The sequence below is a fragment of the Phodopus roborovskii genome, unplaced genomic scaffold (assembly GCF_943737965.1).
Source record: "Phodopus roborovskii unplaced genomic scaffold, PHOROB, whole genome shotgun sequence".
Taxonomy (NCBI): domain Eukaryota; kingdom Metazoa; phylum Chordata; class Mammalia; order Rodentia; family Cricetidae; genus Phodopus; species Phodopus roborovskii.
The window spans coordinates 13,676,904-13,698,680 of record NW_026126599.1 but is presented as its reverse complement, the minus strand read 5'-3'; the positions used below and the strand labels follow the sequence as shown (position 1 = coordinate 13,698,680).

The 21,777-nt window shown below is 45.0% G+C and overlaps 1 protein-coding gene across 1 annotated transcript; it reads right to left on the bottom strand.

Annotated features, from left to right (window-relative positions):
* Positions 1–3,344: 3,344 nt before the first annotated feature.
* Positions 3,345–12,251, bottom strand: Ccl25 (C-C motif chemokine ligand 25). Its single transcript, XM_051205288.1, has 5 exons — positions 12,137–12,251; positions 8,410–8,527; positions 8,196–8,317; positions 5,722–5,818; positions 3,345–3,631 (listed from the first exon to the last, which is right to left on the bottom strand). The coding sequence occupies exons 1-5, from the start codon at positions 12,207–12,209 to the stop codon at positions 3,601–3,603; spliced, it is 441 nt and encodes a 146-aa protein (XP_051061245.1). The 5' UTR covers positions 12,210–12,251; the 3' UTR covers positions 3,345–3,600.
* Between the last annotated feature and the right edge of the window lie 9,526 nt (positions 12,252–21,777).

Below are 21,777 nucleotides of genomic sequence, written 5' to 3'. Positions count from 1 at the left end.
TGGAATTCTCAAAAGTTAGTAAAAATATCATGTGGTTTATTTTTTAAAGTGACAAAAATCCAAAGCAGATAGTGTCCTGAGGAGCAATACCCTTAGTCTTCACACACATACACAAGCATGCACACATGTGCACACACACACAAAACACACCAGGAGCAGAAGTGATGGTTCCATCTCCAGCACTGCACAAACTAAGTGTGGTGGTACCCATATACAATCTCAGCACTGAGGAGGTGAAGGCAAGAGCATCCTCATCTACACAATGAGTACAGGACCAGCCTGGGCTACATGAGCCTCTGTCTCAAAAAGAAACCAAAATAGATTTGAGTTGAGGGCTTGGAATGGCTCAGTGAAGTGATAAGGTGCACAAGGCTCTAAGTTCTATTCCAAGCACACACACACACACACACACACACACACACACACACACACAATACCAAACAAGCCAACCTACCTACCCACCCATCCACCTACCCTGTAAGGTGTACGGTTTTTCTGCCCGGCCACCTAGTCTTGTCCCGCCGCCGCGCCAGCCCCAAATAACACACTGAGACTCTGTATTAGATATAATTCTGTTGGCCTGGTTACTTGTTTCTTATCGGCTAGCTCTGTCTTTATTATTAACCCATTTCTATGTATTTCCACGTGGTCTTACCGACTAAATGTTAATGGACTAAATAGTGTTAACTGTGATTCTTATTTAATAACTGTTTTGTGATATATTCTGCTATGTTAAGGTTAAAACCCTTCTTTTTATTTAGACAGAAAAGAAGAGATGATGGGAGATGTCATTCTGTATATATGTTTCATACTGGTTAATGAATAAAGCACTGTTGGCCAATAGGAAAGGAAGATAGGAGGGACTAGGAGACAAGGAGGAAATAGGAAGTAAGGAGGAAGAGTCAAGAGGGAGAGCCTGGAGAGAACAGAACTGACATTCCTCAGTTCTCGGTAAGACCACGTGGAAATACATATATTAACACAAATGGATTAATACTTAAGACAGAGCTAGCCGATAAGAAAATAGTAACTGGCCAACAGTATAATATCAAATACAGAGTCTCTGTGCGTTATTTGGGGCTGGCGTGGCGGCAGAACAAGACCAGGCGGCAGGCGGAAAAACCCATACTCGTTACACTATCCCCACCAAAAAAACAAAACTCTATAGTTAAAGAAGAGCTTGAACTACTGATCCTCCTGCCTCCACCTCCTCAGTGCTGGATGATGGTCGAGCACTGTTACCACACTCATATGCAGGTATGAGATAAAAACCAAGACTTCATTAATGCTACACAATAACTCTACTAAATGAGCCATGTCCCTGGCCTAGAAGTAACTTTTGTTCTAATAGTTGGTCTTTAGCCCCCAAATTCTGACAGAGCTCCAAAGATCTCTGGATTTCCTGTATGCCGCTGAATTTCCTGAGTGTGTCAAGGGCTGGTCACAAGGAAAAGTAAGCCACTGAGTAGACTTCTGTTCTACCCCTCAAGCTCCAAACAGGGAAGAAGGGTTGAAAGTGAAGTTAATAATCTATCATGCTATGTGGAAACACCTCCATAAAAATATTGAACTGTGAGCTCAAAGAGTTTCCAGATTGATAAACATACTAGTGTGCCAGGAAGGTGGTGCATCCCTGCGTGTGACACTTTCCCTGGGGAGACATGAGCAAACATCTACTCACCCCAGAGATCAAAGTAACAATGCCACCAAAGTCCAACTTGACAAACCAATGGGTTTACTGGGGTTACTTACTTGCAGCAAAATGAGTGAGGGCTTACTTGCAGCAGCATGAGTGAGGACTTACTTACCTGTTTGACTCAAAGGTAGCTGCATCACCGATTGCTCATCCTGGCCTGAGTGCCCTGCAATCCTAGCACACTCTGCAAGACCTACAAACTGGAGTCTCCTCTCCTCAGCAGTCCTCACTACTGCTTATATAAGCTCCTCTAATAAGTGTGAGGAACTTCTGGCACTTGTAAGCCACTGAATTTGTGAATCTAAGGAGCCTCCCTCCAGGTTGAATATGGAGGCTGGGGGACAAACTCAGGTGTCAGCCCTCATCTCACACAGTTCAGGGTGTCTTGCTCACTGCTGTTTACAGCCATAGCTGGTCTTCTTGGGGTTCTCCTGTCTCCCCAGTTTTACTATGGGAGTTCTGGGGTTACAGACAACACTATCATACCCAGTTTTGCTTGGTTCTGGGGATCTGAACTTAGGCCCTCACACTCACATAGAAAACTCTTTATCCCTGAGTCATCTCCTGAGTCCTGTTTTGGTTTGGCTTTTATTTGTTTGTTGTTTGTCTGTATTTTGAGTCAGGGCCTTGCTGTGTATCCCAGACTAGCCCCAAACTTTCACTGCAGCCCGGGCTGGCCTCAAACTTGTCATTGTCCTGCCTTAGACTCTGTGGTACTTTGAATGTAATTGTCCCTTCTAAGTTCATATAGGAGTGGCACTCTTAGGAGGTGTGGCCTTATTGGAGGAAGTGTGTCCCTGTGGAAGTGGGCTTTGAGGTCTCCTATATGCTCAAGCTACACCCAGTGGCATAGCTCACTACCTGTTGCCTTTGGGATCAAGATGTAGCTCCTTCATGCTCAGCTCCTTCTCCAACACTGTCTTCCTGCATGCAGCCATGTCCTGCCATGATGACTAAACCTCTAAACTGTAAGCCTCCCAATTAAATATTATTCTTTATAAGAGTTGCTGTAGTCATGGTGTCTCTTCACAACAATAGAAACTCTAAGATAGACTCCTTCAACAACACCAATCCCAGATCATCCATAGCCTTTATAATGTTCAATAGAATAACCAACACATATAAGAAAAGTGCTTCCCTGAGTCCTGGGAGCTGATGCTCTAGCAAAAGTGGCTGAATAAAAAGAGGGGGATACAGGAACCCTGATTTATAGAAGGTAAACTTGAAGTACTGGCACTAACCTCCTGAGATCACACCACATACCAGACATCACTGTGAGTAATTAGGTTTTTGTTGTTATTTGAATCAGGGTTTCTCTCTGTCACCCTGGCTGTCCTGGAACTCACTCTGTAGACCAAGCTGTCCTGGAACTCACTGAGATCTGCCTGTCTCTACCTTCTGAGCACTGGGTAAAGTTGTGTGCCACCACCACCAAGCTCAAGTAATTAGTTTTTAATGGTTTTTAAATGTTTTTATTTTTCAATTATTTGACCATTTCACATATGTATACATTTTGACCATTTTCACACACACCCATCCTCCTCTAGTCCCCTCTCTCCCACTGGATGCCTTCTTCCTACTTCCATACCGTGTGTGTGTGTGTGTGTGTGTGTGTGTGTGTGTGTGTGTGTGTGTGACTGCATTTAATTGGGGTTGCTTGCATGGACATGGGTGGTGGAGTATATACTGGGGATAAAAAAAAGACTCCCCTCCCCCAGCAATCAACAGCCAGTAGCTCCTCAGTGAGGGGTGGGGCCCTGTGAGCCCCTCACTCATCCATGCTGAAACATTGCTTAGTCAGGCACTGGTAACTGGCTTCATGAGTTCAGTGGCCACATCATGCCCAGGAGATGGCACCTCAGGAGACTCCTCCCATCCGCCAGCTGGTGCTCACTCTGAGTAACTTAGTTGTTGATCTTTCTGGTCATCATCATTCTGTGAAATAGACAGTGTTAGTGTTTTTCCCCTCCTACAGATGGGAAAACTGAGAGTCTGGGAGTTTGACTTTTCAAGGGGTCAGTCTCATATAGCTGTGTCCTTAACCTGTGGAGCCAGATGCAATCTGCACATAGACAGTGTCAGAACTGACACCCTACTGGCATCTTCTAGATTCAGGAGGAACCTCCTCTTTCAGGTCTGACACTAGATGTGTCGTGTTGAGAACTAGTGAGATGGTTCAGCAAGCAAAGTGGCTTGTCATGGAGCTTGGTGACCAGAGGTTGATCTCCGAGATCCACTTGATGGGGAGAAAGAAGTGAAGACCAGGTTGCTGTCCCACCTGGTCCCACAACTGTTTACCCCAGATAAACACACAAAGACTTATACTAATTATAAACTGTTTGGCCGATGACTCAGGCTTCTTATTGGCTAGCTCTTTCTTAACTATTAACCCATTCCTATTAAATTATGTATTTCCATGAGGCTGGGGCTTCCCCATAATGCTCTGCATATTAATCCTCCAGCAGCTACTTGGCATCTCTCTGGCAACTCCTCTTTGCCTTCCTTTTCCCAGGATTCCTAGTCTGATAGCCCTGCCTATACTTTCTGCCTGGCTACTGGCCAATCGCATTAATTAACAATCAATAAGAGAAACATAGATTCACAGCACACAGAAGGACAGCCCCCATCAAACACACATACCCAAGTGCACTCATATGAGTGTGTGTGTGTGTGTGTGTGTGTTACATTGAAGCCAAGCACGGTGGCATATGCCTGCAACTCTAGGTATCTTAGAGGTTGGGGTAAAAGAAGCTAAAATCCAGCCTCAGCTGGATTCACAGAATGAATTCAAGGCTTTATAAAGTGGGCAACTTAGTAAGACCTTACCTCAAAATATAAATTATAAAAAGGCTAGGGGGCTGAACAGAAGGCTAAGCAGTTAAGGACACTGACTGCTCTTCCAGAGGACACAGGTTCATTTCCCAGCACCCATATGGCAGCTTACAACTGTCTGTAACTCCAAGATCTGACAGCCTTACCAAAACATACATTCAGGTAGAAAACCAATGCACGTAAAATAAAAATAAATAAATCATTAAAAATACAAGTGCTAGGAGGAGTGCTTGCTAGCCTAGTATGCACAAGGTCTTGGATTCAAGCCCTGTAGCAGAAAGAAATAGGAGATGGAAAGGAAGGGAGGAAGGAAGGAAGGAAGGAAGGACGGACTTTCTTATGGGGCTGGAGAGATAGCTCAACAATTAAGAGTGTCTACTGTTCTTACTAAGGATCAGCCTGGTATTCCATACTCCAGCTCTACATAAACCATCATGCTAGTGCATGCCTGTGACCATAGCACTTTGGGTGGTGAAGACAGGAGAATCAGAAGTTCAGGAGCATCCTTCGCTACACAGGGAGTCTGAGGCCAGCCTGAGATAAATGAGACCTGCTTGGGGGAAAAACATAGAATAGAATGAAGAAGAAGATAGGAAGGGGAAAGAGAGAGAGGAGAGAGGGAGAGGGAAAAGGAGAGAGAGAGAGGGAGGGAGGGAGGAAGGAGGGAGAGAGAGATGGTTCTGCAGTAAGGGCATTAAGGCTGACAATCTGCATTCCATCAGAAGCACACATTGTGGGAAGTGAGAACTGACTCCCGCAAACTGTCTTCTGACCTCCAGCTTGAAACATGGTCTGTGCAAGCAAGCGCACACACACACACACACACACACACACACACACACACACACACACTGACTCAATCAATGTAAATATTGTTTTAAGGAAAGAGAAAAGGAGGAGGGAAGGAAAGGATGAGAGGAGAGGTGAATGTGAGTGGAATGAGGAGAAGACACTTTCTGTTTGCTTATGGTTGAACAGCTAGCTCTTGGCCCACCTCCCTCGTGTCTCAAGTTAGCATTTATTGGAACACCCTAAACTGGGTTAAACACATGAATGAGGATCCTTGCACATGAATCTCAAGGTGAGACCACACAGCCTACAGCCAGCTCCCTGCTCCTAGGGGTAGACCCCTGTCAGCAAAGGGATGGATGGATGGATGGATGGAGGAAGGTCACATGACTAAGAGTCCTTACCTAGAATGGCCTAAGGTGACATTCCTCATGCTGGTTCTGCTGGGATTCCCCACCTTGGACTTTGCATGGTTTGACTTCTTCCTTTCAGGGTGAGAGCCTGTTGGAAAATGGAGAAACAGGTAAGTGTTCCATCAGGAGCTATAGTGATGCTTCAGAGGTTAAGATAACTTGCTGCTCTTATAGAGGACTGGGGTTGAATTCCCAGTACCTACATGATGGCTCAAAACCATCTCTAACCACAGTGCCCAGAGATCTGACACCCTTCTCTTGCCTCCTGGGACACCAAGTCCACTTTTTGTACACATATACAAAAGCTAACATTCATATACAAAATTAAAATAAATGGGTTTATTTCATTTAGTTAGCTAGTTATTTAGTTTTTTTTTTTTTTTTTTAAGATAAGGTTTCTGAGGGTAGCTATGGCTGTCCTGAAACAGGCTCTGTAGACCAGGTGGCCTCGAACTCACAGATTCTACCACCTCTGCCTCCTGGGTGCTGGGATTAAAGTTTTGCTTCAATTAAGCCAATCTTAAAATGGCAAATATTTTATTTTTCTCATTTGTGGTTCCTACATTTTATATAGCCTAACAAAATCATGTCTGTATACATTAAAGTAGAAATGTATACATTAAAGTGAAACTCTCCAGGAAAATGGGATAAATGGGAGAAGAAAATGTTAGGAAAGGAGTACAAGCCTGCAGAGATGGCTCAGAGGTTAAGAGCATTGACTGCTCTTCCAGAGGTCCTGAGTTCAATCCTCAGCAACCATATGGTGTCTCACTATCATCTATAATGAGATCTGGTGCCCTCTTCTGGCATGCAAGTATACATGCAGGCAGAGCATTGTACATATAATAAACAAATAGTTCCCTCTTTTTTTTTTTTTTTTTTTTTTTTTTTTTGTCACAACCTGCTGTTCTACAACTGTATTACACAGCTCTGTGTGGGATGTTCATTCCAAAACTTTCTTAGCACACGAATGCAAAAACAGCTCCTTCCCCCACTGTATCTGTTAGGTCTGTGAGATCCCACTGTTTTCCTTCATGCTATCGCCCAGAAGGTGTTTTATTTTTTCTCCTCTATTTTTTATTTAAATTAAAAACAATCTCATTTTACATACTAATCCCAGTTCCCTCTCCCTCTCGTCCTCCCATGCCTCCCACCAACCCTCTATCTCATCCCCCATTCACCCCCCCAGGGAAGGTGAGGCCTCCCATGGGGGAATCATCAAAGTCTGTCACATCATTTGGAGCAGGGCCCAGGCCCTCCTCCATGTGTCTAGGCTGAGAGAGTATCCCTCCATGGGGAATGGGCTCCCAAAGTTCATGCACTAGGGATAAATACTGGTTTCACTGCCAGAGGTCCCATAGACTTCCCAGGCTTCCCAACTGACCCCCACATTCAGGGGGCCTGGTTGGGACTTATGCTGGCATCCCTGAGGAAGCAGATAGATTTTAAGAATCAGGGGACCAGGAAGTTTGCAACAGTAGACATGCTAATGTTGATGGGGTCAGGTGGAGTCCAGGAGTCCTCAGCCCTAGACTATTCCCATTCTGCCAGTGGGAGAAGTGGTCCTCCCCATGGAAGAGCACACAAATTGGTTATCCAATACAAAATGGTCAGCCTGAAACATACATATAAGTAATATTATACAGACTGTTCGGGTTAAATTCATGTATTTAGGAATTTATGTATTACATAACAACAATTAATGAAAAAAGGGACCACGAATTTGGAGAAGGGCAAGAGATGCATGTAGGCAGGTTGGATGATGTAATTATTAAAATCTAAAAAAAAAATAAGAAAAAAATTGTTTTGTTTTGTTTTTTTTTTTGAGACAGACTTTATGTACCTGTCTTAGAACTGGCTCTGTAGACCAGAGTGGCCTCAAATTTACAGAGATCCACCCATCTCTTCCTCGAGGGTGCTGGGATTAAAGACATGTGCCACCACCACCTGGCCAAGAAAAAAAAAATTTACTGAGGCATGGCTGCACATGCCTATAATTTTAGTTTGGGGGATAGAAATTGGCATAGCCTAAGAGTTCACTGGCCAGTCATCCTAGTTAAAAATGGTAAGCTTCCAGTTCAGTAAGAGATTCTTTCTCGGGGCATTAAAGACAGGAGGGGAACCAAAGATTTGACCACCACATGCATAACTTTGTACTCACGCATCTCACACACACACACACACACACACACACACACACACACACACACACACTGAACAGAGATGTTTCTTAGTGGTAGAACACTTGTGTAGCATATTCAAGGGCCTGGATTCAATGCCCAATACTGGAGAGGAGAAAAAGTGGAAAGTTCTTGAGGAAGGATACCTGAGGTTGACTGCTGACACACATGAACTGGACATTCTCGAACTCACTAGCAACTGACTCTTTGAAGAGGACTAGCTAGCAGCATGTTAGCATGCTGAGCGGCTTTCCTCCCTGAGCCGTTGGCTGGGGTCTTACCCACCTGGGGTGCTCTTCTGGGGATGGTCAACTCTCTTATTCCTAGAGTTCAAGATTATCATCGCCATCTTCACATCCTTGTCCCTTGGGTTCAAACACACGGGGCCTTTGTGGCGGAAGTAGAATCTACAGCAGGTGGAAAGGTGGGTGCCAGGTTAGGGAGTGAGGATCTAAGGCATGCATGACTCTCACCCAGCAACACCAAAGGTCCTGCTCACATCACAGCACGTAGGTTGCAGCTTCCACTCACTTCCTGCCACTGATAATGCCTAGCACGCTGGAGAATATTCCATCTGATCCTGGATTGGTAACCCAGGCAGCAATCTTCAAAGCCACCTACAGAGACAAGTGAGATGGCTCAGTGGGTAAAGGTGCTTGCCACCTATGTTCAATCCCCAGAACCCACACGGGAGAGAATCACAAATTATCTTCTGTGTTTATACACATGTAGCGTGTGTGTGTGTGTGTGTGTGTGTGTGTGTGTGTGTGTGTGATGTGGCTGACTAGGTCATAGGCCTTAAGTGAGAACCTAGTACTATTATCCTAATAAATGGACACATAGTAATAAACTGTCCCCTGCATTCTTATCCATGTACTCATAAGTTATACCCTCATCAGGGAAGCTTCTTTTTGTAGTAGATGGTAATTATCCCAAAGACCCACAACTATTGAACATTCAGAGTAAGAGACTATGGAATTCCTAACTGTAAAGGAGACATCTATATCATACTCCCTTCCCATAAGGTCCAGGGATTATCTCAGAAGAAGGGGAAAAAAAAAAAAATGTAAGACTCAGAGGAAGTGGGCATCTTCAGAGACAGTCTGTTTGGTGCGTGATGAGGTCATTGCACACATCAATCATAGCAGCTGTGATGAGTTCACAGACCCACACAAGATCAAGACAGCCAGAATCCCAGCATGAGTGGATGGAGGAGCTTATCAAGTCTCATCTCTATCTGAGGAGCTGCTGGAAATTGATGGTTGCTAGGAGAGGCCCAGGTTACTTCAAGGACATGTTCCCTGAAAGACTACCCTGCTCAGCCAGGCGTTGGTGGCATACCCCTTTAATCTCAGTACTGGCAAAGCAGAGGCAGGTGGATCTCTGTGAGTTGGAGGACAACTTGGTCTATAGAGCCAGTTCCAGGACAGGCTCCAAAGCTACAGAGAAGCCCTGTCTCGAAGAAACACAAAACCAAAGACTACCCTTGCTCTGATAGACAGCCCTTTCGGCATATACCTACAGGCAGCATTAAGGGGACTCGGGATTTAAAAACAGAGACCATGAAGTCAGGTGGGGAAAGTGGCAGGGGGGTTAGGGGGAATAGTGAAGGAGAGAGACTAGGGAATGGATTTTATCAAAACCTATTTGCAGATATGAAATTCTCAAACAAAAAAGAATCACAAAAAGGTACCTGCTACTAGATGGCCCAGTCACATCCATGACTCCAGGGGCATATTGCTGGCAAGAACAACCAAAGATGTGAAAACACACACAAGCATGCACGCACGCATGCACGCACACCTTCTAGATACAGAGGTCAACAGGGTATGTGGGAGATAAGGAAGCATAGCTTCCTGGCTTGCTCTCAGCTCTTGATGTAAGGACACTGGCAGGAATTGTGAAGTGCAGGTAGGTAAAGAAACAGCCTCTGTGCTTTCTGTTTCTGCTCTGAGAACAGGTGCACAGTTGGGGGGCACCCAGCCCAGACCTACTCTCCTAAAAACCAGACATTGAGGCACATGCACTTTCGTAAGTCCTGCCAGTCTGAACTGCATGAGACCCTGTCTCAAAGCACCTCAATTGTGACAAGGGCTGTAAGTCAGTTGGTAAAGTGTTCGCCTAGCTTGCTTGTATGAGGTCCTGGGCTTGTATGAGGCCCCAGAACTACCTAAGGCAGGTGTGGGGGGTACATGCCTAGAACCCTAGCACCTGGCAAGTGGATGCAGGCAAATCAGAACTTCAAAGGCATCCCCTGCTAGGCAGCAAGTTAGAGACCAGCTTGAGATATATGAGGCCCTATCTTCATTTTAAATATTAAAAATTAGGTGGGTATGGTGGCACACACCTTTCATCCCCCAACTCAGCAGGCAGAGGCACGCAGATCTCTGAGTTCCAGGGCAGCCTGGTCTATACAGCAAGTTCCAGGACAGCCAGGACTAGCACAGGGAAATCCTGTCTCAAAAACAAATTTAATAAAAAAAAAAAATCAAAGGCCGGATGTGTTGGTGCACTCCTTTAATCCCAGCACTGAGGAGGCAGAGGCAGGAGAATTTCTAAGAGTTTGAGGACAGTCTGGTCTACATAATGAGTTCCTGGATAGGAGTTATACATAGTGAGACCTTATCTAAAAAAAACAAACAAAAAAAAAAAACTAACAACAGAAAGAGGGGGAGGGAGAGAGAGAGAGAGAGAAAGGGAGAGAGATCCAGGGCCAGAGAGGTAAAAGCACTTGCCACCAAGCCCGATAACCTGAGTTTGATCCTATGGATCCGCATAGTAGATGGAGAGGACGAATTCCTGCAAGATGTCCTCTTTTCTCCACATGGGCACTGTCACACACAGGTCTAACACATGCACATAAAATAAGCAAATAGATGTATGCACGTAACTAGGATAAATAGACAGTTTTATTCAACTTTTCTGAAGAGCTCAGCCATGAGCTGGCTTGTCCCCACATGAAAACAACTAAAGTTCCTTTTTCCTCTCCCTACTCATCTACTACTGCCAAACCCACCTGGCCATTCTTTGCTGGTTCCCCTAAGGAAAGCTTAAAGAGTTCTGCTAAGCACCAAATATCCAGTCAACACAGACCAAACCCTAACCCTAACCCTTGGTAGGGGAGGCAGAGGGGTGCCCAAGGAGACAGAGATGATTCAAGAAAGCTCTGGAAAGGAGAGAAGTAAATGAACAAAACAAGTTGTTAAGACAGCGAATTCCTCAATCTAGCCAGCCTTCAAGGTTACCTGGGAGTCCCATCTGCCAAATCTTGCTTCTGGGGGTCAAATCTGAGATTGGCTCTTAAGGACAAGGGGCAGTGCTGTTAGATAAGAATTGGGGCTCCAGGGATCCTTGGCAGGTGTTTTCCAACACTGGGGGCCACTTTTCTCCCAGGATCAAAGGGCAGAGGCTGGGCTGGCTCTGATAGCAGACTGTGAGGAAAGAAAGCCAAGCCTCCCTCCTGGACAGAAAGCATACTCTGCTGCAAGCTTGGACCTGTAGGACCTATCGGAGGAGCAGACAAGGCAGAATAGGGTCCTGAGTCCTCCACCTGGCCTGGAACCTTGTTTTGACACCTGCTGAGACTCCGTGTTTCTGAGATGAAGCACCCAGTGGCAAAACTGGGTGGGGATGCTCCGTTCTTCGAACTGGTCTTACATGACTGAATCCTCCACTACAAACTTTCCAGTAGGGTAAGGAAGATGCCAGAAATGGTTCCCTGACCACCGGCTGGGAGTTTTTTCACTGGATCCTTGCATTTTTCATTCGTACTTGGCAGAGGAGGAAACAAAGAACCACCTTGGGCTCTCAGTTAGACTACATAGGGAGGGAAGGCAAGGAATCCACTTGCAAAGATCGCCAGGGTTCCCAGCTCAACCTCACATCCCTAGCTCAGCAGAGCATGGACATCAAAATGCATTCCTGCCTGTAAGTACATTTTTCCCCAATTGGAAGCCACCCTCTTCTTCCTGCAGCCCCCAAGCCCCTTGAGTCTTGCAAAGGAAGCACTCCAGAGTGGAGGGGAGAGGTCCTGGAATAAGCATCTGGGGACCCTTCATCTCTATCCATCCAGCCCCAGTAGTGCCAGGAATTCTTGCTACACCCAACTTCTCAAGACCAGCTGAAGAATTCAAAGGATATAATCAATCAGTGGAGATTTTGACAAGTGAGAAGAGAAAGCAACATCTAGAAAACTGAACCAAGGGAAATATAGCTAAGGACAGTACCTTGGACATGGACAACAGGCACCCAGGCCCCAAGGAAGCAGGCGACCAGGCAGGCAAAGAGCCACGGTTTCATGGTGCAGGCTAGATCTCCTGTCCAGGTGCCTGGAGGTTTAATGGGGCCACCTATGGAAGTGAAGGGAAGGACAAAGGACATTGGTGTCTCAAGCCAGCCTGGAACCTCTGAGAGAGGGGCAGGTGACAAGGGATTTGCTCCAGGTAGAGGAGGACTCACCAGTGCCGTTGTGATCCTGAGGGCTGGTGCCTGCTTGCAGGGTGTACAGCCTGTGGGATCAGTGGGCTGCCTTCACCCTTATAGCCAGAGCCCCACCCTGCAGTGACCTGCCCTCTCTCTCCTCTCCCTCCCTCCCTTCTTCTGCTCCTCCCTCTCCTGCTCTCTGAGACTTCTCTCGGGCTTCTACCTCCCACAGATAGACCAAGCCCTAGCTTGCATCTGTCTCTCCAGGTTACCTGCCTCATGAGCCTTGAGGTTGCCGCCACTTTATGCAGGCCTCCTCCCACCATTCATTATATGGGGTCCAGCACTGTCCCTATCCCTCTCCCCTAGCAGCTTTTCAGTCCCATCCTCTCATGGATCCCTTTAGAACTAACTGGCTTTAAAATTGTTTTATTAGCTTTAAATGTTTTACTACTTTGTACATGGGGGGGGGGGGAGGCATACACATGTACCATGGCAAACCTGTGGGGTCAGAAGTCAACAATCTGTTCTTTCCTTCCACCATGTAGGTGCTGGGGATGGAACTCGGATCGTCTGATTTGGCAGCAGGTGCCTTCCTCCACTGAACCAAGGAATCCTCTTGCCTTTGCTTTGCTCTGTTCTAGCTCCCACATAAATGCAAACATTGGAGCAAAGCCGAGGCCCTGTGGGAAAGGGAGCTGCAGTGTTAGTCCCTCTAACCCTGGTCACCTAATGATGCATTTTCCAGGTCATCCATTTTTCTGAAATTTCATAATTTCATTTTTTTAATGGCTGAATAAAATTATAGTTGATGATGCACTTTTTAAAATGTATTTATTTGGGTTTTGAGAGCACAAAAAGCACTGTGAGGATGTGGAGATCTGGGGACAACTTTGGAGGATCAGTGGGACCCAGGAATCAAGTTAAGGTCATCAGGCTTAGTGGCAGGCACCTTAGGCCATCTCATTGTCTGGAAACGTACACTTCCGACAGGGCAGTAAGAGACACGTGAATTTTCCCCAATATTATATTGTGAATCGTCCTAACAAAACTGTTTGTTTTTTTGTTTTTTTTTGGTTTTTTTTTTGTTTTGTTTTGTTTTGGTTTGGTTTGGTTTTTTTGTTTTGTTTTGTTGTTTCTGTTGTTTCTGTTTTTACAACCGGAGCTCTGAAAAGAAAGAAGCACTCTATTGGAAATGTTAAGTCAGGATCCAGGTACCAGCATCTGCTGTCTGCAGTAAGCAAAACACCATTCACTTGGAAAGCATTAACTTGAACCCTTGGGGGGATAGGGGAGAAGAGTTTCAGGAAATCAGTCCGGGCAGGGAAGTGGGGGTGGGACCTGCCACAGAACCTCACAACTGACTGCTTTTAACTTTTTATCTCCCGCATCTGAGGCTGGCTACCCCAGTCCTCTCTGGTTATTTCTCACACTCTGAACTTCTTATTTCCCCGACTCTATTTAGTCCTACTCAGTCGGGGCAACCCCTCCCACACCCCCTCACCCACCCCATAACCTCAGGTTAAGTGAGGCTTAAGGCCTGGCTGAATGAATGGAGCTCAGAGCATCCAGGGCAAGATGGAAATCTGCAGTCTAGGTTTGGAGAATGGCACCGGCGGGGGGGGGGGAGTGTTAGGGTGGGAGGCGAGTTTTGAGGAATAGTACTTGAGGGTGGAACTTGATGGTGGACATTTGAATGGGTTTGATGTATAGAATTTAATGCTGGTGTATAATAGGGGAAGTACTGAATAGAAGAGCCTGTGGCATAAGGCGGGGCTTCTGGATGGAGCTTACACCTGGATGGAGGCTGCAAGTTCAGCCACCCACCTGTTGGGGAGGAAACTTGCAGTCTTAAGGCAGAGGGGGTGCAAGCCCTCAGACTCGTGAGCTTCTCAGGTTCCTAGGCCTCTGGATCCGGGTGGGAGAGGCTGGGTTGGGACGCTGCTCCGCGTGGCTGCTGGCTTGGAGACGCAGCGTGGCAAACCAGCAGGCTGGCTATGGCCCATTTCTTCCCAATACCTGCTGAGGTCAAGTCTCAGCGGGAGTTCCTTAAAATGTATATCACCTTTCCCAACTTGAAGACCAGGGCTTAGCCTGCCAGCAGCCTTCCTGGGGAAGAGGAGAAGGAGTCTAAGCCAGTAGCTTTGGACAAGAGGCAGGTGCAGGTGTGTGGGCAGAAGACAAAATGTTCATCGGCCCGCCACAAGGCTGGGAATTAAAGACAAAGTTCTAGGCTGGGGACATAGAGTTTCATAGTGCTAGCCGAAGATGCATGGGAATCGAGGTTCTAATAGCTACCACTAAATAAAACTGGAGGCGTGCATTTGGCGATACAGGTGCAAAAAAACTAGAAGTTCAAGGCCAGCCTGAGATTTATAAGTCTTCCCCCACAATCCAAGAGCACATACACACTGCATGGGTTTGGTACCTGGGAGGCTGAGACGTCCAAATTTAGGGTTTGCCTGGACTGCAGAGTTCAGAGAGTTTAAGAGCAACTTAGTGAAGATCTGCCTTAGTAGAAAGAGGACTGTGGTAAAGTGTTTGCCTAATATGTAATGCTGTACCAATTGGGGAGGGGTCAGAAATGCTACAAATCTTAGCACTGGAGAGGCCAAGGGAGAACAATCTTAGCTGCATAATGAGATTCTCCTCTCAACAGCAAGAACAACAAAACCACTGCTCATGAAGTGAGCAGTCCTCCCATGGTGGAGGGCCAGAAAACAGAGACCTAGAGGCCATCAGCAAAGATGCAAGTATGGGCACTACCTGAGCATCCTAGATTGAAGTGAGGGTTCTCCTGGAGTCACTTTTGCATGTCAGACTCCTGAAGTTCTAGTGATGAGAGCCTGGCAGCCCTGGCTGTCTGGGAGAAGCAGCTGAGAACCCCCTTTCACACCTGTTCAGCTCACAAGGATACTCCAGGTACCCATGAGCCAGCCCTGACCTGCCTTGTGCCAAGCTGCCTCTTGTGGTTTATTTTCTTTTATTCATTGAGGCAGGATCTGGCCCAGCAAGCCCCACAGCATGCTGATGTGGCTGGTCTCACTAGAAGCTGCTCCCTAGCCATTTCATTGTATTCTTTGAGACAGGATCTCTCCAGGCCTTTAATACCTGATTCTTCTGCCTCTACTTTTAAAGTTCTGGGATTGCAGGCACCCACCTCCATGCTTAGTTTATATGGTGCTGGGGCTAGAACCCTGAATTTTGTGCACAGCAAGCCCCATTCTTTATATGTTTGGGTTTTTTACTTATTTTTAAATTGGTGTGCAGAGTTTTTGGGTATTGTTACCATGTTTTCAAGCTTTAAAATATTTTATTACACTATTTTATTGTTTATATGTATGGACACATGTAAGACAGAGGACACCCGATGGGAGTTGATTCTCTCATACCATCATATGAGTCTTAGGGACTGAACTCAGGTCATCGGTCTTGGTAGCAACCCATATCACCACCTCACCACCCCTCATTGCTTTATTTGTAAACTTATTTTATGTGTGGGTGTTTTGCCTGCAAATATCTGTGCACTGTGTGTGTGCCTGGTACCCAAGAAGGTCAGAAGAGGTTGTCAGATTGCCTGGGACTGGAGTTCCAGGCGCCATGTGGGAGCTGGAAATCATATCTAACTCCTCTAGAAGAGCAGCAAGGGCTCTTAACCATTGACCGTCCCTCAAATCTCTTGGGGTGGTATCTTAGAGATTGTTTTTATTTTAAATTATGTAGAGGGGTGTGTGTGTGTGTGTGTGTGTGTGTGTGTGTGTGTCTGAGATTTTTGCATGCCAGTGCAGGTGCTCATGGAGGCTAGAGGCATCTCATTCCTAGCACTGATCAGGAATTCAAGATCATCCTCAACTACATAGTGTTTAAGGCCAGCCTAGCTACATGAGACCCTCTCTCTAAATAAATAAAACAATAAGTAAGTAGATGAACAGAAAAATAAAACATTCTCTCTGCTGAACAGGCTGCCCTTTAACAATCTTCCTGCCCCAGCCTGTGGGTAGCTGGGCTCTAACCAGCATGCACAGCATTGTCCAGCTTCCAAGTCATCTTTTTTATGCTTTATTTTTGTTTGCAGTGTTGGGAACAGTATACAGAGCCTCAAGTATGCTAGGTTAACACTCACCACTGAGCAACACTCCCATCTCCTCTCCAATTATCTCAATCTCTCCAGACCATTTTCTAGGCAACTTGGGGCATACATTATGCCCCACCACCCTCCAAAACTATTTGAATTAGGCAAGCCCAAGCCCATGGACTTTAGCCTGCTCCTCTGTGTGTAATCTACCACAAGGCTCTTGCCCTTGTCTCCCTCTCCCTGCCTCCCTCTACCCCTGGAGGGATCCTGAGTGGCGTATGACTTGTCCTCTCAGGAACATAGAATAGCAAATCATCTTTTCAATGTCAATCACAAGACCTGTTGGGTTCCTCATACCTGGAATAATCAGAAAGTCCAAAATTAAAATCAGGTGCCAATAGCTATAACTCTAGCACTCAAGAGGGGGGAAGGCAGGAAAGGAGGGAAGGAGGAAAGGAGAGCCAAAAGTTCAAATTCACCCTCAGCTACACAGTGAGTAGCTGGGCTACTTGAGTCCCTGTCGTAAAACAAAACAAAACAAAACAAAAAACAGGGGCTGAGAGATGGCTCTGTGGATAAAGGTGTTGGCCAACAAGTCCAACAACCTGACTTCAGTCCCCAGAGCCCACATGGTAGAAGGAAGGACTGATTTCCACAGGTATGCTATGCTTGTATATGTTTGTCACACACACACCTAAAAAACAAACAAACATATTTTAAACAAACAAATATACTTTTTTAAGAGGAGGGGAGCTGGAGCGGTGGCCCAGTAGTTAAAAGCACTTATTGCTCTTGGAGAGCACCTATGTTCAGTTCCCAGCACCAGTATGGTGGCTCACAAGCATCCATAACTCCAGTTTTAGGGATCCAACACCCTCTTCTGATCTTCTTGGCACCAGGCACAAAGGAGGTACACATACATACATGAAGGCAGAACACTCATATAAATAAAATAAATCTTAGCAATAACAAGAAGATTGGCTGGATAGTTGTATTCCGAGAAAAACTACAAAACAACAAGAAGGAGGGTGGGGTAGAAGTGGGCAGGAACATATACTACTTTTCCAGAGGACCCAGAGCTTTCCAGCACCCATGGTGGCTGACAGTTCACAACAGCCTGTAATACCAGCTCCAGGAAATTTGATCCTCTCTTTTGGCCTTTATGGTGATTGTACTCACCTGCACACACACAGACACACACACACACTAAAACAGAAGCTGGAGAGAAGGCTTAGCAGTTATACACTGCTCTTACAGAAGATCAGAGTTCAAGTTCCCAGCACCCAAGTTGGGCATCTTGCAACCATTCATTGCTACAGCTCTGGCCTCTAAGGACACCTTGCAGATGCACAAACTTACATACACCAACACATAATTAACAGCAAAAGAAAAATAGATGCCAGAAGTTGTTCTGGGGGCTGAGGAGAGATGAATGCCACTCTTTAGATGGGGTTGGACTCATATCTACTGGGGGATGGAGATTCATGGGGCACATGCTAGAAGATTTTTTTCATGTTTCTTGGCTCTACTTCATTTTTAAATATATTTTAATATAGGACTTTGTTAATTCATTTGGGAATTTCAAACCAAGGTATCCTGATCATCTCTCATTTTCTCAGCCTGGGAATCCCAACCCACAGTGATAATGCTCTTTACATTCAGGGTCTTTCCTCTTCAGTTAAGCTTTCCTGGAAACAATGACACAAAGTCAGACACATGTTTCCAGGGTGAGTTTAAATCCAATCAGGTGACCATCACCAGATTTTTAAGAGAGGCAAGATGAGTAGTATCTTAGAAGAAGTTGCCAAATGCAGAACAGCTGGAGTAGGAAGCAGGGCAGGGGTGGACCAAGGCTACTGAGGCAGGAGGGGGATAGTGTCATGTAGAGGGGTCCCGAGGAGCTACTGAAGGGACTTATTGAGCCAGAGTACAACTGTAGTCAAGCCTGTGTCTCTCTGCTGAGGTCACATGGAAGATGTAGTGTGCTAGGGCATGGGAGTGCAGCTCAGTCAGTAGAGTGCTTGCCTAGCATATATGACATCCTGGATCTGACCCCTGCACTGTATAAATCTAGGTGAGGTCACACTCACACACACACACACACACACACACACACACACACACACACACACACACACACACACCTGTCATCCCAGCACTGAGGAGGTAAAGGCAGGAGGACCAGAAGTTCAAAGTCATCATCCCCTGCTACATAGTATGTTTAAGGCTAGCCTATTGCAGTAAATAAGGATCAGGATAAACAAGTAACCAGGCCAACAGTATTGTATCAAATACAGAGTCTCTATGTATTATTTGGGACTGGCGGCGTGATGGCGGGACAAGACCAGCGGCGGCAGGCGGAAAAACAGTACACCTTACACTAGCCTGGTCTACAAAAGTCTCACCTGTCATCCCTGATGTATTAGGGGGGCAAGCCTAGAATGAAGAAACTCAATACTCAGGTGAAAAAGGTGGCAGACTTGACTCTTAGCATGGAAATGGGAAAAACCCAGTGTAAGGATTAGGTTTTTCCTCCCGCCACTGGACTTGTCCTGCCACCACGCCAGCCCCAAATAATGCACAGAGACTCTGTATATGATATAATTCTGTTGGCCAGTTACTAGTTTCTTATTGGCTAGCTCTGTCTTAATTATTAACCCATTTCTATGTATTTCCATGTGGTCTTACCAGCGAGAGGCGGCTGGCGGTTCTATTCTCTCCAGACTCTCCATCTTCACTTCTCCCCACTACTTCCTCTTTCCTCCTTGTCTCCTAGTCCCTCCTATCTTGCTTTCCTATTGGCCAACAGTGCTTTATTCATTAACCAGTATGAGAAACATATATACATAATGGCACCTCCCATCATCTCCTCTTTTCTGTCTAAATAAAAAGAAGGGTTTTAACCTTAACATAGCAAAATATATAACACAATAGTTATCCAATAAGAATCACAGTTAACAATATTTAGTCCATTAGCATTTAGTAAAATTTAAGAAAATATTCCATCATCTATTTTATCTTTGTGAGTCTAAAGTCCTATATGTAACTTATCTTTAAGCCTAACTATGGAAAACTATAACCATAACTATCTGTCTTCAACTCCTTCAAAGACCACAGAAGGATAATATATAAACTCTAGAAATGACTGAGACAACTCATTGCCTGGTAAGTCAACAGAAGTTCTTCTGTAATCTTCCATCTTCAGCCCATAGGCCATAGTATGTCTGGCAAACTCTTCAGCAAAGCAGGAAACTTTAAACTGTCTTCTTGTATTGGCAGTTTGTCAGTCATTTTTCTCTGTGTCCTACAGACTGTCTGGCAGACTCTTCCATGAAGCAGGAACTCTGTAGCAATGTCCATCTTGAATCAGCAGTCACTTTTCTGTGGGTTCTGCATGTCCAGTTTATACAGCATAAAGTCAAACAGTCCAGACAAGAGCAGTATCTTGTCCAAATGGCTAGTCTTGCCATATTAGAAGTAAACTCCATAACGAGTTTCTTCAGTGTTCATCTTCATCTTCCTTTCTGACTCAGGTGGTGTTGCCAAGAGCATTTATGTCTCACTGTCAAGAAAAACCCTAAACCATTTTAAATGCCATATTCTGTAGGTCTTTGAAAGGTTTGAAGAATACCTATCTATCTCAAATACATCTCTGTGTATCTTGAAAACCTAACTAACTTAACTCTAAGCTTTGACTATCATAGGTAATTATCTATAATCTGTACTACATTATACATTACATTTTTAAATGAGCTATATAAACACAATACCTAAACAAAAGGAGAAATATACATATCACAAAATTGACCTTAAATTGTATCAATAAATGAAAATCCATTCCAAAGCAAAGTATTCATATCTATACCATAATTCCCTTTTTACCTTTAAAAAGGTATTGGTTGTGATCATTAACCATTTATAACCAACGCCATTCAAATGAAAACAAATATTTATAAACAATATTAGGGAATTTGGGCGTCGTTCTCTCCAAACTACTTCCTGCTGATAGGGGGCGCTGTCATGGGAGATCCTGAGAAGCCGCAGAAATCTTGGCTGTAGTCTGCAGGGCTGCTTTGTTCAGCTGTTTTGAATGTAGGATCACCTGGTACTCTGTTTCAGGGGGTCTGGCTTGCTCAAACCACATTAGTCTGGAAGGAATCCACAGCCTTTTATTTTCTATGGAAACAAAAATAGAAAACCTTTTCTCCAGTAACTTGTCCTTAGACTTAAATTTTGAAGTCAAAGCATTTTTAAAATATATAAATTGAATTAATGCAGCAGCAATTGTTTTAACAGTTATTTCCTCGGCAGTCAAAAGATACAAAGACAATATAATCCCATACAGTATCCAGATTCTCTCTGAGCTTTCCATCTTTAAGTGGCTTTATTATTACTCTCTTTCTTCTATTTTTTCATTTTTTGAGACAGGGTTTCACTGTGTAACTCTTATCTGTCCTGGAATTCACTCTGCATACCAGGTTTACTTGCAATCACAGAGATCTGCTTGCCTCTGTCTCCTGAGTGCTGGGATTAAAGGCGTGTGCTACCACACCCAGCTCCTTTCTGTGTTTTTAAAACCATTTTATTCTTTTTCTCTCCCAAGCCTTCGTATATTTTAAAACACACTGTAAACTTTTAGTGCTTTTTCTTAATGTGAATCTGTCTTTACTGTAAATCTTTATCTTTTTCTGGCCATGAGTCTTTATCTGTTAAACAACAACATTGTTAAAATGAAAGTCTTTGTTGTTTCTGCCCAAGTTATCAAAGATGGCGGTGGGTACCTTTACTGCCAGCAATGAAAGCTGTGGTCACTGCCCTGGTCAACGCTGCCATCCAGCAGACATGCTGCCGGCTTGGAGATGTGGTCACTGCCCTCGCCATCTCTCATGCACACCAATAAATTGTTAGCAGAGTTATTTAAAAGCCGTACAGTTTTTTGCCGCTTATGCTGAGTCAGGAAAATTCCCTTAAAGGAGCCACGCAAATATCTCCTTGTTTCTTGCAAAGCAGAGTCCAACTGAGAAAAATGCTGTTAGTAAGAAGCCTTGCTTCTCTCTGTTTTCTTTCTAAAACCCCTTTTTTAAGCTTTTGTTAAATTTTAAGTGGAAGTTCTTACTAGCCACGTGGGTGCCATATGTAAGGGGTATGGTTTTTCCGCCCACCGCCTGGTCTGGTCCCGCCACCGCTCCAGCCTCAAATAATGCACAGAGACTCTGTATATGATATAATTCTGTTAGCCAGTTACTAGTTTCTTATCGGCTAGCTCTGTCTTAATTATTAACCCATTTCTATGTATTTCCACGTGGTCTTACCAGCGAGAGGCGGCTGGCGGTTCTATTCTCTCCAGACTCTCCATCTTCACTTCTCCCC